The following is a 16,600-nucleotide window of genomic DNA, read 5'->3' as shown; positions in this document are numbered from 1 at the left end:
CTGGTATACATGAACCCCTCATCCCCATGCTGGTAAACATGGCCCCTCATCACAATGCTGGTATACATGGTCCCATCATCCCCATCCTGTTATACATGGCCCTCTCATCTCCATCCTGGTATACATGGCCCCTCATCCTGATGCTGGTATACATGGTCCCCTCATCCCCATCCTGGTATACAAGGCTCCCTCATCCCCATCCTGGTATGCATGGTCCCCTCATCCCCATTCTGGTATGCATGGTCCCCTCATCCCCATTCTGGTATACATGGCCCTCTCATCCCCATTCTTGTATATATGGTCCCCTCATCCCCATCCTGGTATACATGGCTCCCTCATCTCCATCCTGGTATACATGGTGTCCTCATCTCCATCCTGGTGTACATGGTCCCCTTATCCCCATCCTGGTATATGTGGTGCCCTCATCCCTATCCTGGTATGCATGGCCCCCTCATCTCTATCCTGGTATGCATGACCCCCTCATCTATAGCTTGGTATACATAGCCCCCATCCTGGTATGCATGGCCCCCATCATAAAAACAAAAAAACCCTAAGCCATTCTACTAACCTTCCCTGGGTTCCCTAACGGAGTCCTGTTATGATGCCAACAGCTGATTTATGCTTGCATGTGCATGACATTCGCTGCTTACAAGCCAAGGAGAGCTGCCGGTATACTCATTGCTCCGCACACCCAGGACTATGGGAGTGTGAAGCAGTGAATATTAGTTTCTCTTTAATAGCAGGCACACTGTTAACTGCAGCCACCGGCTTCTTGCAACGGCTAGGCGATCATGTGTGCCCGCTACTAAAGAGAATGGATAGTCAATGCTCTCCACTACGATGGGCGTTGAGAGCAGTGAATATTCATTCTCTTTAAAAACAGCCACCCATGATCGCCTGGCAGGTGCGGCTACACTGTGTCCACTATTAAAGAGAAGTGAAAATCCAAGAAGAGAAAATAGAAGTGGCACTCACCCCGATGTTGCTATGAATCAGAGTCCTTTATTCATATTACGAAGGAACAAACATAATATGGAGAGGCGGCTGGTGAGAATAACGGTGCAGGAAGGAGGAAGAAAGGACCCACTATACGATCATGGCCGTGATCGTATAGTGGGTCCTTTCTTCCTCCTTCCTGCACCGTTACTCTCACCAGCCGCCTCTCCATATTATGTTTGTTCCTTCGTAATATGAATAAAGGACTCTGATTCATAGCAACATCGGGGTGAGTGCCACTTCTATTTTCTCTTCTTACATAGTTACATAGTTATTAAGGTTGAAGGAAGACTGTAAGTCCATCTAGTTCAACCCATAGCCTAACCTAACATGCCCTAACATGTTGATCCAGAGGAAGGCAAAAAAAACCCATGTGGCAAAGAGTAACTCCACCATGGGGAAAAAAATTCCTTCCCGACTCCACATACGGCAATCAGACTAGTTCCCTGGATCAACGCCTTATCAAGGAATCTAGTGTATATACCCTGTAACATTATACTTTTCCAGAAAGGCATCCAGTCCCCTCTTAAATTTAATTAATGAATCACTCATTACAACATCATACGGCAGAGAGTTCCATAGTCTCACTGCTCTTACAGTAAAGAATCCGCGTCTGTTATTATGCTTAAACCTTCTTTCTTCCAGACGTAGAGGATGCCCCCTTGTCCCTGTCTCAGGTCTATGATTAAAAAGATCATCAGAAAGGTCTTTGTACTGTCCCCTCATATATTTATACATTAAAATAAGATCACCCCTTAGTCATCGTTTTTCCAAACTAAATAGCCCCAAGTGTAATAACCTATCTTGGTATTGCAGACCCCCCAGTCCTCTAATAACCTTGGTCGCTCTTCTCTGCACCCGCTCCAGTTCAGCTATGTCTTTCTTATACACCGGAGACCAGAAATGTGCACAGTATTCTAAGTGTGGTCGAACTAGTGACTTGTATAGAGGTAAAATTATGTTCTCCTCATGAGCATCTATGCCTCTTTTAATACATCCCATTATTTTATTTGCCTTTGTAGCAGCTGCCTGACACTGGCCACTGAATATGAGTTTGTCATCCACCCATATACCCAGGTCTTTTTCATTGACGGTTTTGCCCAGAGTTTTAGAATTAAGCACATAGTTATACATCTTATTACTTCTACCCAAGTGCATGACCTTACATTTATCCCCATTAAAGCTCATTTGCCATTTATCAGCCCAAGCTTCTAGTTTACATAAATCATCCTGTAATATAAAATTGTCCTCCCCTGTATTGATTACCCTGCAGAGTTTAGTGTCATCTGCAAATATTGAAATTCTACTCTGAATGCCCCCTACAAGGTCATTGATAAATATGTTAAAAAGAAGAGGGCCCAATACTGACCCCTGTGGTACCCCACTGCTAACCGCAACCCAGTCCGAGTGTGCTCCATTAATAACCACCCTTTGTTTCCTATCCCTGAGCCAGCTCTCAACCCACTTACACATATTTTCCCCTATCCCCATTACTCTCATTTTATGTAACAACCTTTTGTGTGGCACCGTATCAAAAGCTTTGGAAAAGTCCATATACACTACGTCCACTGGGTTCCCTTGGTCCAGTCCGGAACTTACCTCTTCATAGAAGCTGATCAAATTAGTCTGACATGAACGGTCCCTAGTAAACCCGTGCTGATACTGGGTCATAAGGTTATTCCTCTTCAGATACTCCAGTATAGTATCCCTTAGAATGCCCTCCAGGATTTTACCCACAGTAGAGGTTAAGCTTACTGGCCTATAATTACCGAGTTCAGTTTTTGCCCCTTTTTTGAATATTGGCACCACATTTGCTATACGCCAGTACGGTATATACTGTGCACAGGTCCTATATTCTTGGATTTGCATAAATATCTGACGTTGATCACCACTCATGAGTTGTGGTTACACATGTGCCATATGTGTCTTAATTAGGATCCTACGTCTACCACTGAACTAGTTGTTTTTCAATCTGCCTAGTGCCATTCTTACTTTAAGTTTTCTTGTGTTATAAAGAGAAGTGAATATTGACCGCTCCCCAAGCCCATAGTCCTTCGGTGCTGGCTTCCCTCAGTGGGATGGATTATGGGCATGGAGAGCAGTGAATATTAATTTCTCTTAAACAGCAGACCCCAGCGGTTTGCCACAGCAGCCTGCTCCTGCCTCCTGTGACCAGATCATCCTCCACACCCCCACATGATTCACAGCAGGTACATCCAGACCATAAGACACACCCCCATTTTCCTTCAAATTTTTGGAGGAAAAAAGTGCATCTTATAGTCCAAAAAATACGGTAAATATAATATCTATGCAACATTCTATTACATACACTTGACTTGTTATTTAGCAATTAAACAATGGTTAATGCCTTTATGTCTCAACTTCATAGGCGTCACTCTTAGCACTAGGCTCGTCACCATTGTAGTCTCTATAAACACCTCTGATCGTTGCACTGGCCCTAGCGGGACTTACTGGTATTTCCCACTGAGCCACAAGTCCTTGATATGCTAGTCACCGGGTATGCAGTGTGCTTGTCGCACTGGTAGTCTCTATTCCCTGAAGCACAGCCCCAGCCAACACACTGAACCGTACGTCTACATTGGAAGTAGTGGCCCACAGGAACTGTCCTCTTATACAGCCGCATTGTCTCTCAAGTCTGGTTCAGATCTGGTCATGGTCTTCTACTGGTGCTGCTTATGGATCAACTACTAATTAGAGTTTGATCAGTGTCATTAGAACAATCGACCCAATTCTCATGGATGATAGAATCTACGGTCGTAGCCAGAAAGTCATTTTATTGTGCATATAGCAGGGCTGTGGGAGGCACAGATATGGCAATGGGACCTCTAACCTACATCTCTTCTTACAAAGATTGGAAATGGTTAAGTTTGGGTGTTGTACCCTGCTCTGTGCTAACAATGGGCAAGGACCAAGAACATAACATTGTACACTGTCCAAAATCTTCAACCCGACACACAAATACTGCTAGTCTTCAATATTATTGGTATAATCATATATACCATTGGGACCTTTTAGGCTTCCTCTAGCTCCAATGTACAAGCGCGATGGCCACCCCTGCACCAACTATAGTTATGGCACAGGAAAAGACCCTGAGACAGCTGGTAATAGATGATTGATTTGCTTGGCTGATATCAGAGTTTCCCTCCGAATGGAGAAGGACTAATTTGCATACTCTCTTTCCCATGGAGAATTGCCATTTAAGTTTCCATACAACAGCCAGATCTCGTCAATGAGAACCAACACTCCCCAGAGCTAATTTAACTAATGTATCTTCTATATTGCATAATAGCAAACGACCAGCAATAGCAAACATAGTCTATTTATCTCCCAGCATCTCTATGTTCCCACACAACGGCAGAACTGTGAATGACATAGCCATGCATACCGCTTGTCCGTACATCAAACATCACTTTGGCTATATATTACACTTCAAAGGAGATGTTTGTATACATATTACCAGCCGTGGAATGCTGCCATATATAACTTCACATGAAACTTTCATTTTAATGAAATAATGATAATGGAAATTCTTCTGGTAAACCAGGATGAACTGCTAAAGCTGGAGAAAGTGTTCACAGCAGCGTTCTACATGATTGTGTACAAGATATGTTTTCCTTGGTTTCCAGTAAAAAAATATTAACTCTACATCAAAATTGAGATGCCTAAGGGAACATTCATACAAAACAGATTTCTTGCAGAAATTGTTTTTAGTATGCCATTACTGTGAATCCATTCAGATGTATGGAGTGGATTTTCAGATTTCTGCTATGAATCAGTTGTGTGCAAACCATAAAGAATAATGCGTTTAATAGAAATGTGACCTTTAAGTAACATTTTATAGTTTAAACATAGATATAATCTACATAAAACTTGAGAAGCCTTGTCTACACATCGCATTCCTTATCTCAGCCAGTTGTATTATCCTGAGCTGTATTCACAATTCTGCTTCTTGGGATTGATAACACATTAAAGTGCTTGTTGGCTGACACACGCCTCTAAAGATTAGCTAAGCGCTGATAATAGTAGAGGAAGTGTTAAGGTGGATTTACACCACCCACGACCACAGATCAGTATAATAGCCTGCTCATCAGATGCACAATACATTGTTCAGCGTGCAAAAGGTTCCATTCTTCTTGGATGTGCAGATCTTGTTCACGCAGACCGATGTGCTGCCCAGAACGAATATACAAAAGATCAGTAATAATAAGAGAAAAAAACAGCTTACTATACCGTGCAGTGTGAAGTCCTGGTTCGATGTGTTCCTGAAGGTGCTAGTCCAGCCGGTGATTGCGGCAATGTAGAACGGAAGGGGAGGATGAAGCTCAGCACAAACTTCCAGTGAATAAAAATCCAAAATTTATTAAGTGAAAAACATGATTAAAATCAAAATCTGACGCGTTTCATTTTATACATTTTGGATTTTTATTCACTGGAAGTTTGTGCTTAGCTTCATCCTCCCCTCCTATGATAGAAAAGATCATTTCACTCGATACATCAAATCGGATGCTTGGCAGTCTGTTTAGTATGCAAAATTATTGTGCAACAAGCTTTCTTATTCACAATAATCTTGCCAGTGTAAATGCACCCTTAGTAGCCCTACATCAGATTACCGTACACTTAGCATTCGCAAGAAATGCTGCGAGATCTTAGCTCTGAAACCTGCAAAAATTTAGTATGCAGCTCTGGACTACAGTGAAGGATGCATATCAAGAGTAATGCAAAGTATTTTGTTGAAAAACATCAAACAAAGAATTGCTCTCATGGAAGACTACTGTGACTCCCAGAGAAATTTTAAGGCTGCACACAAAAAAATGCAGGCGTCTGTAATACCCATAGGCACTCCATCTACCACCATTATGGCAGAGAAAAATGTCACTTTATGAAACAAAGCACACCAGACTATAGGGTGATATGGTGATATATTGGATCCAGCTAATGTGCCCACCTGAACGAGTTGTGTCTGTATAACGGTTGCTGCTGCCCCATGGTTGGATGAATTCCACCAGGATGATTGAATAAAAACACAATTCACAGTTTGGGCTGCACTAACCGAATGAAAATCATCAGGGCCGGACTGGCCATCTGTCAATTTTGGCAAATGCCAGAAGGGCCTGTCTGATTGTGGGCTGCTTTGTCTGCTACCTTGTTAACAGAATCGGTGTTCTCAAGACAGCCATACTGTTAAGAGTTGTGACAGAGCACAAAGTCACTTACCCCAGCAGGCCATGGGTATCATTAGAAATATTGGTCTTGTAGTAAATCGTCCTTTCCTCCATGCAAGGTAATATTAGTAATATATCCCATCTAGTGCTTGGGGACGGGGACAACATGGGCCTGTGTGATTTCAAATGCCAGGGCTGAATTTCAGTCCCAGTCCGTACCTGAAAATCATTGATCCATTAACATAAAGAAGCGTTTTTTATTCCACAAGGCGTTTCCGTGCTGGACTGGCGTCTTTCTCAAGTGTACAGTTGTCTGATGCCAGTTCGGCATGGAAACGCGTTGTGGAGTAAAAAGCACTTCTTTATATTATTGGATTAAGGATCTTGATTTCGGTTAGCGCAGACCAAACCATGATTTGTCTTTACCACCAAAGTTCATTATCTGTACAGAACAAAATGATTTTGATCTTCAGCTTTGCAAGGCCTGATAACTTACTGTTACATGTGACATGTCTTCATATTGTAGCTTCTTGAAGCCTATGTCCCATCCCTTGATGCTGCTGCTAGCGCAGTGAAACATACCGGGTGTTATACACTTTATAAATATAAATTGGCAGGGATACTGCATAAAATAACTGCAGACTTCTGAGACAGATTAGGGACAAAACATTTTATAACCTCTGTATATTCTTTATTTTAATAAATAGAAATGAAAGTTAAATTTTATGGTCTTCTAGTGAAGGTTTATTTGGGGTTCTCAACAATTTGGAAATTATATACCGTATATACTCGAGTATAAGCCGAGATTTTCAGCCCAAATTTTTGGGCTGAAAGTGCCCCCTCGGCTTATACTCGAGTCACGGTCTGTGGCAGGGTCGGCGGGTGAGGGGGAGAGGGCGCTGAGGCATACTTACCTAGTCCCGGCGATCCTGTCACTCCCCCTGCCCGTCCCACGGTCTCCGGGTGCAGCAGCCTCTTCCCCTGAGCGGTCACGTGGGACCGCTCATTAGAGAAATGAATAGGCTGCTCCACCTCCCATAGGGGCGGAGCCGCCTATTCATTTCTCTAATGAAGCGGTGCCGGTGACCGCTGACAGAGGAAGAGGCTGCGGCACCGAACACAGGCAGGGGGAAGGAGCGGGACGCCGGGAGCAGGTAAGTATGTCATATTCACCTGTCCGCGTTCCACACGCCGGGCGCTGTCTCCATCTTCCCGGCGTCTCTCTCTCCTCACTGACTGCAGGCAGAGGGCGCGATGACGCATATAGTGTGCGCGCCGCCCTCTGCCTGATCAGTCAGTGCAGGGAGACGCCGGGAAGATGGCGCCGAGAAGCTGCAAGCAAGACAGGTGAGTATGTGTTTTATTATTTTTATTGCAGCAGCAGCACAGCTATGGGGCAATAATGGACGGTGCAGAGCACTATATGGCAGAGCTATGGGGCAATGGTGCAGAGCACTGTATGGCACAGCTATGGGGCAGTAATGGTGCAGAGCACTATATGGCACAGCTATGGGGCAGTAATGGTGCAGAGCACTGTATGGCACAGCTATGGGGCAGTAATGGTGCAGAGCACTATATGGCACAGCTATGGGGCAGTAATGGTGCAGAGCACTGTATGGCACAGCTATGGGGCAATAATGGTGCAGAGCACTATATGGCACAGCTATGGGGCAGTAATGGTGCAGAGCACTATATGGCACAGCTATGGGGCAGTAATGGTGCAGAGCACTGTATGGCACAGCTATGGGGCAATAATGGTGCAGAGCACTATATGGCACAGCTATGGGGCAGTAATGGTGCAGAGCACTGTATGGCACAGCTATGGGGCAATAATGGTGCAGAGCACTATATGGCACAGCTATGGGGCAGTAATGGTGCAGAGCACTGTATGGCACAGCTATGGGGCAATAATGGTGCAGAGCACTATATGGCACAGCTATGGGGCAGTAATGGTGCAGAGCACTGTATGGCACAGCTATGGGGCAATAATGGTGCAGAGCACTATATGGCACAGCTATGGGGCAATAATGGTGCAGAGCACTATATGGCACAGCTATGGGGCCATAATGAACAGTATGGAGCATCTATTTTTATTTTTGAAATTCACCGGTAGCTGTTGCATTTTCCACCCTAGGCTTATACTCGAGTCAATAAGTTTTCCCAGTTTTTTGTGGCAAAATTAGGGGGGTCGGCTTATACTCGGGTCGGCTTATACTCGAGTATATACGGTATATATATATATATATATATATATATATATATATCTCCCTCCGATGACCATCATAGTTCCTCCACTATTTTTGCTATATTACTGCTTAGTGTCACGGAGTGACTGACCCGGTATAAAACGACCCAACCGTAGGTCTGTCACGAACAACACAACACACAAGGGAACACCGGGGACACAATTACAACGGTGGGCCCTGTCGGTAGGGACTGGGGGAATGAGCACCTCCTGCACTGGCCTGCAGATGTGCCCTGATCTTGCTACCATCCCTATACGGGTTCTTTCAACCCGTCGCCGACCAGGATACCTAGTCCCTCACTTGCCCTGCACCTATCCCTAAGTAGGGAACTGGCAGGTGAGAGCACTGGTCCCACCGCTGCACTAATACAACACAGGGTAAGGAAATACAGACAAGGTAAAGGAAAACAACACTTAGCTTAATGCTGCAAGGCACAGCACAGCAGGAAGAAACACCAGATTCACTGGACACAGCAGTAGAACAACAGTTCCCAGCAAGCTCCTACTCCCAGCTTGGTCGCTGAAGAATGAACTAACACCGACAGTCAGCTGATGAACCAGGTGACCTCTTAAAGGATGGAGGGAGTGGTCACCACAAACATCAGCTGACCCAGCAGCAATGCAATAGCACCAGCGGCCACCGGGGGGGGGGGAAACTGCATTAACCCCCGATGACCAGAAAGGAAAAAAGGTCTTAAACTGAGGCAAACCAGATCTGCCACAAATCCAAAATTGGATCATGACACTTAGGCTCTGTTCACACCATTCAGCCTGTATGTCTGGAATAGATGCCTCGAAAACTGTCAGTCTATGGGTGCGAGTGACAGCGCACATCACTCGGATATCCTCTGAGTGCGGTGTGATATATGCCGACGCCGCCAGTGGAGGAGATGGAGAGATTACTTTCTCCGCCTCCTCCGCAGCTGTGCTCCGATCCTGTCTGTGCGAGAGGCTCAGAGCACAGGCACATGACACTCGGCTCCCAATCGCAGCAGAGCAGGAGCTGAGGGTCATTAGAATATCGCATCCAATGCTCTTGTAACGGATGCCGTACACTAGTGTGACCCCGGCCTTACAAAAAGTTATGCTGATGTAGCGTGCTCAGATATATGCCAAAATAAATGTTTTTGGTACACTGAATATCTGCCCGATTGTAGGCCATGAATACTTTTAGTGCCATTATTGTAATAAAGTTCCATAGAAACTGACAATTACCTGCTACTGACGAACTGCCTTCCAGTGTAACAATCCTAGATGGGTTTTCCAAGAGGTTTTTTGTTATATGCCCCATAACTTTATCAACAGTATCAATGAGTCCTCCAACATCTGGGGAAGCCTGCAAAAAAATAAAATAAAATTCTGTTTTGAAATGCATTTGATAGCTCTACTTTTATTTGCTAGCATTTTATAAGCCTTTAAAACCATGAAATCCATTTACATAGTGTGCTGGTTTTAAGCAGAATTTCAGTTAGAGTAAGCCATTCTGCTGGAAAAGTGAAAGGCTGAATGTCAGAGAGAGGAGGGCAGAATGTCAATTAAACAGCAATAATATCATACTTTTTACACCAACCATCCTGATAACGGCATGAAAGATCCATGATGATTCAACCCTAAACTGACATCCCGGCAAAATTCCTTAAATGTTTTAGACATTTTAAAGCTGGAAGCAATTTTAGCAGATGATAACTTCACATTACTGCATATTTTATCATCAGTTCTGGGTAAATGGGATGCAGACCTTATGTTTAGTTACCATAAGGAAAAAGCTGCTAGACAGGCTTCATATATATCGAAATTTCTGATAGATTGTGACCTAAGGCCTAAGCTATCCTGACCTTCAGCTACGCTTTTGAGAAGAAAGCTGATAATATTACAGAATGCTATACTATTTAATGTAGAAATCTGAGTATGGAAGACTTTGTATCTTTCATCTGCATTCGGCTGGATTACAAGAGTCTCTATAAGGTTGATGTCGACCATATAAATTGTGAAGTCATCCGGTGCAATCATGCTCTAATATTTTATCTGAGAAAACTCTACTGCAAAATCTCATTCAATCTTTTGTACTCACAACCTTGAGCTTGGCCTTTTACCAAGATCATTTACTGTTAAATGTTGTATACAATTGGATTCATTGTTGCCTTAGACCTACCTAACCCACCCAAAAGATTAAAGTAAGAGACGTTCAACCCATCTGTAATAACACTACCAAAGCTTTCTTCAGGGTGGGCTCAGAGAGGGAAGCAAAGTCTGAAGTAGCCGGAAAGATCTTTCAGGCTTCTATTACGGATGAAGCAAATGCTGATGATACTGACACTGCATTATTTCATGTATTTCTACTTCTGATCCTCCACTCCTCATATTTTGCACAATCCCTCACACACCACCAACAGTTCACTTTAGAAATGCATCATTCCTAAAGGTGGCCATTAGACAACTGATGCAGAACCAACCAGTTTTTGTAGAACATATCAACCATATAATATTTGGGATTCCTGACAACTATCTAAAGATCCCCATACACATTAGCCATCTGAACCAATATTCTTAGGATCGTCCGACAATCTAGAGCCTATTGAATTTCCCCCATTTGAATTTTAAGGAGCAACCCTTTTGTTCTCCTCGGTGATGAGCCCCCTTACTAGCCGTGTCTGGTTTTTCCACTGTCCCTTTTGGAAACATCCTAGCTGAAAGTTCATGTGTGAGAAATAGTCAGGAAAGATAGTCCTATAGATGCCACCTATTTTATGTGGATAAAAAGCTTAAGGGTCAGTCCTTTTAGATCTTTTTGTTCTCACCTGGGATAAGTCACCGCTAGTGGAGTCTGGCAGTGGTTTACACCTTGGTAATAATTGAAATACATGCACTCTTGGTAAAGCTGGGCATGGATTTGTAAGAAGATGTAGGAGTAATAGCTGTTGGCCAAATGTTTGTTATACAGTTTAGGTTCTGCTTGTAAACCAGAAAGCCACTTACTAGGCCCCTGAGTCATATATATATGCCTTGGATTGTAAAGTCTTTCTCAATGAGTCTACTCTATGCCATGGACATAGTGTAAGGGACGGGTAGCTATTATGGGACTCATCGTCTTTGGTGGGACAAATCCAGCATAAAATTTACACTGAGAGGGAAAGTTTACTGTGATTGCTGCTGATGAAGTAAGTAAAGACGTAGGCCCTGGTTCGTTAAAGGAAATCTGTCAGCAGGTTATTTTCTACCTCATCTGAGAGCAGCATGATCTAAGCAAAGTGACCCTGAATCATACAATGTATCACTTAGTTTTCTGGGGGCAAGAGTTGTGACACAATCAGAGGCTTTAGATTAGCATGAAGCAGAGCAGAGAAAGCTAATCTCGCCCCCACCAGGCTCTGTATGTACATAGCTGCTTATCACATGAGGGGGCAGAGTCATACTGTACAACAAACCTGGCAGTGATAATGTCCCAGTGATAAAACCTTCATTGCAAGTAAACACAGCCTAATAAGTGACACATCACTGAATTATGTGTTTTAACCTACCTCATGGTGTCCTGAGATTATATAACAAAAACCTGCTGACAGATTCCCTTTAATACTGGAGTTTCATATGTCAGTCTTAATGAGGGGTATGTAGGGAATTCAATCACTTAATGAATTTGGCACATCTTCTGAGTGGCAGGTGCCTTCATGCTCCTCACCAGAAATGTCCTAACATATGAAAGGCCACCACTTTTGAAGATTTTGACAGGTAGGCATAGCCATGCCCAGTACAACCCTGGCGTTTACCCAGCTCCTCACACTTGCTCAGAGCTGGGGCAAAAGTCACAAACTTTTTACGCAACTTCATTTTGCTCAAAAATTTAGCAATTTTTCAGAGTGTTTTACGCTAGAACATTGATGTAGAGACTTTGACGAACTTGAGCCATAATTGAGTATTCAATAGAAGGAAAAGAAAGACAGAGAATGATGGAATAATCATAGTAACGTGCCTTCAATGCTAAAGATACAACACTACTATACTTACTATTGGCATATCACCCCAGGTAGGTAAAGAAAGAACTTCTCCCACAGTGTTGAGGAAGGCCTAAAAGTATACAATGCAATTAATCAGATTATACTCATGCATATTCCCAACAGATGTTTCCCAGCAAACGAATCCTGAAGCATAACAAATGCCTTGCCGGAAATACATGCATCCTCAGCATTAAAGTTCCTGGTTTATGTCTACTTAGTTTATAGGTATATTACTTAACCGATTAATTATAATGGAAAAATACATGGGAATGATACAGTGCTTCAATTAGGCTATAACATAGGCCAATGAATCTAGCATTTGTTGTAGTGGCATTTTACTGCGCTTCTGCAGAATCGCCTCTGCTCACAGATAAATCTTTTACAATACCAAATGCACAACACTGCAAAATGGAGAAAGTCATTTTTTTATGTCGCATTAAAGATTCTGTAGATTTTTAATACAAAAAGAAGTGTTAGTAATTTGCAATCCCTTGACTAGAAATTGGAAGAGATTATGTAAAAGGAGAAGTAAAATAAATGGTGGCACAAAGTCCATGTTTATTTGCTTCAATTTCAGACCCATGGTTTTGGAGGTGGCTTTATATCTACACAATAAATCACAATGGAACCTATAATTTACATTGTGGAATAGCATGATTGTTATTGCATCAAATCATGAGTAATAAAGGTGTTTTCTTGGACTTTAATATGAATGTCCAAGTGACACCTCTTCATACAATGTGTATGGTGCTCCAAGCTTCTCCAGTACACTTGTATGGGAGATAGCTTGTAGTACCAATCATGGCCACAACACAATGCATGGAGCTGTGCGGTGTCCAGCGACTGTGGTCCCGCTGATCAGCTGATCGGCATGGGTGGCGGGAGTCAGACACCCACCCATCTTATATCGATGACCTATGCATAGATCAACAATGGTAAAAATCATAAATACAGAAAATCTCTTTAAATATTGAACTATGATTGGATATAATATTTTAAGGTAAATTGCTATTTGTCAAAACTATTAAATGGTGACAGCTTAATAATGATAAGTAGAAAAATACTGTATAATCTGTTCTTATATTAATGTAGAATGCAGAAAGTAATGGAAAAACACGACACTGGTGAATCTAAAGAAATTATATATTTCAGCAGATCAGTGTCACTATATCCAGCACGCAGGAGGGCTAGTGCCCACCCCGCAGGTGACGTCACCGGTCTCTGTTGGGCACAGTGACACCTCTCTGCTGATGGCTTATTACTGTTGAGCTAATCAGACAGCAGACCGGAGGCTGCGCTCCTCGCATACGGCAGAGGGGGAGACTGTGAATGGGGGGAGACGCTGTACAAGGAAGACACTCAGGGACAGAGCAGGGACCAGCCCCCGTCACTTATGATGCTTCATTTCAGGGCGGCAAATGAAGCATGGGGAGTGTCAGGATGCCCCAGCCCCCCTGCTGACGCTTTGTTTCAGGGTGGAAAGGGAAGTGACAGCAGTTTCAGCCATCAGATGACGATTTGTTTGAGTATCCCATCGTGCACTAAGGATTCTCAAACGAATCATCATAGGAAGAACAGAACCCTAAGTTACAGTACAGAGTGAATGGCAGAGAATTTTACCATGACTTGGAGTACAAAAGTTACTTGCTTTCAAAGATTTATTAACTGATATTTACTTTTGGGTTTCGGACCAGCCCTTTAAATATGAAATATGTGACTTCACATAATGCTCACATAAAGGATACTCTCACACTAGCGTAGATTCTATCATTCGAGAAAATCGGGCCCATTATGCTAATGTCACTCGGCTCAAACTTTGTCCGAGTTTGAGCCGAGTGTCACCTTAGTGTAGTCTGATTCTATCACAGGGGAGGAAAAGACAGAGAACTTAATTTCTCCATCTTCTCCAATAGATAAAAATCCCTTAGGTTACAGGTAAGAAAGGAACCTTATTCTAGTAATAATAACAAGATGACGTCCTCAGGAACATCAAAGTGTAGTATGTGAATTTCCATACCCTTGGATATACCTGACAAGTCATTTTTGTAACCTTACCGGAATAAAATTCCAGTTTTACCAGGAATCAGGGCTGGAGGAGTTTTTCTATTTTCTATTGGATTTACATGGTGTCACATTCAGCAGAAGTGGCTTCCTTCTATGCCGAGGATCATCGCATTGGTGAGCTGGTTCCATACCACTACCACAGGCTGGTACCATAAGGCCGGACAGCTCCTTTAATGTTCTCCAATGTCAAAGCCAAAATTCTGATAACAATCAAATTGTTACACGAGCAGAAATTTTTTACTTTTTAATTTTACAGTTAGAAAAAAGGCTTTCTTAATGAGGTTGTCCAGTGCAATAAGATGTCCCCCAAAGTATTTAATTTAGTAACTTAACAACTTCATGTTTCAAAAGTGTCCCAGACTTCAGCCATGAGCTTTAGTTCCTTGTCTCAGCAGATCCTCTTCCTTTTCCTGCCTGATACATTTACTTTATTGGCATGTGACCCGAGCTATATGGAGGGGCCTGGCTGACTTTTTATTCAAGCCAGACCTCTTTTCTGCCTATACATCAACTGTAACAGAGAAGGGGGCTGGCTTAGCTATTGATTGAGCATTTAACATTTTCAAACTAGTATGTGCTGACACAGGAAATGCTGTAGTGCGTCAGGCACAAATTGAAAAGGGATCTCTCACTACATGAAGTATATTAGTAAGTTAAATAAATTATTTAGTTAGGCATATCCGAGGCTATTATTTTGCACTGGAAAACCTATAGTAATATTAGTAATATTTATACTGTATTGTTCATATAAATGTTAGAAACTGAAATGAACTGTACTCTAGTACTTATATGGTTGTTCGACAGTGAAATCATTTTTTTCGCCATTCTACTGATTCACTCTCTCTGGTAGGGATTAGGCCTTGGGTAACGTTCACACAGGCAATGCACTTTTGGTCCAAACATGTGCAGTTTTTATTGCTTTCCACAGGTTGCACAGCACCAAAACAAACTCATAAACATAAATCCCTAGCTTTGTCCAGACGCTAACAAAGCAGAATAGACCCAGGCTACTCATACATGGTTGAGCTAGCCCCAGCACATTCAAACAAAACAGCTATTGTCCATAGCAATCACTGATACTTGTGGTTCTCTGCATATGGCCTGTGCAGTCTCTTCTTAGAGAGGGATGCTGGCCTATTTCTCTCTCCAGCTCCATGACACATCCAGTCTGGTCATCTTCCCAGAGCTGACTGACTAAGGAGAACAGCTAGCCTGGTTATATGCAGGGCTAGCCAGGTGATCTAATCAAAACCTGTAGAGTTAGGACTTAACCTTAGCCTACCTGACATTGCTACATCATGGAATGATTAAAAATAATAGAAAGAGGCATACTCACCAATATTTTACTGTCAGTCACCCCCTTCACGTGCCAGTTATCTAATTTATGTTCTAATTTACTGTGATATGCCCATATTTCCATTATTTATCTCTAAAGTATGCATAGACTCTGGCATACTACTGAGATGTCCAACAGTCCTGTAGAAACCGGCACAACAGAAGGGCATGTAGATACAGATTTGTGAGTCAGCCGTATAGATTATAGGCAGCGTTACCTGAGTCAAGTTGCCGGCTGTGTCTTCTGTCAAGGATATATTGGGCAGGATCTGTGAGACATCTTCCAAGTAGCCTAAGACAGGCTGTGAGTGGGAAGATCGTCTTCTGTCTTGGGTCAGATTTGTTATAATGAGATCATAGGTATCAGTAGAGACCTGGTAATAACAAACATAAGAAAGATAGTATGAAAATATCAGTCATCCGCAACCTGAAACAAGGTATTTCACTACTGAAATGTACATTACAATCTGATATTCATACGTTCTATACAAATCAATGTTTCAAGTACAAAATACAGTGGAAATTTAATAAGATGTAAAAAAAAAATGTTGGTCTATTACTGTAATGTTCTTAGCTAACCATGGGCAACCTGAGCTGGTAGCCACACACAATATGTTAAAGCCAAACCCAGACTGCCAATCTAACATGGGCAATCTGAGCCTGAAGGTTATGGTAAGAAGTTCTATCATTTGGATGGAGGCAATAGCATGCAGGAAAAGTCTAATGCTCATTCAGGTTACTTATCTGGTAAAGCATTTCCATTATTTAAGTCACCTTAGTACAGA

At 42.6% G+C, this 16,600-nt stretch overlaps 1 protein-coding gene across 2 annotated transcripts in view; it reads right to left on the bottom strand.

Annotated features, from left to right (window-relative positions):
• The window catches only part of ADGRD1 (adhesion G protein-coupled receptor D1), a 1,174,499-nt gene that overhangs the window by 997,411 nt on the left and 160,488 nt on the right, over window positions 1-16,600 (bottom strand). For both annotated transcript variants that reach the window (XM_077293307.1, XM_077293306.1), the window contains 3 exons: window positions 16,034-16,189; window positions 12,427-12,486; window positions 9,640-9,760 (listed from right to left, as the gene is read on the bottom strand). In XM_077293307.1, coding sequence (XP_077149422.1) covers window positions 9,640-9,760; window positions 12,427-12,486; window positions 16,034-16,189 — 337 coding nt within the window. The remainder of the gene's footprint in view (window positions 1-9,639; window positions 9,761-12,426; window positions 12,487-16,033; window positions 16,190-16,600) is intronic.

The sequence above is a fragment of the Ranitomeya variabilis genome, chromosome 1, assembly GCF_051348905.1.
Source record: "Ranitomeya variabilis isolate aRanVar5 chromosome 1, aRanVar5.hap1, whole genome shotgun sequence".
NCBI lineage: Eukaryota > Metazoa > Chordata > Amphibia > Anura > Dendrobatidae > Ranitomeya > Ranitomeya variabilis.
Note: the sequence above shows the minus strand (reverse complement) of the source record. Positions and strands in the feature narration are given on the sequence as shown.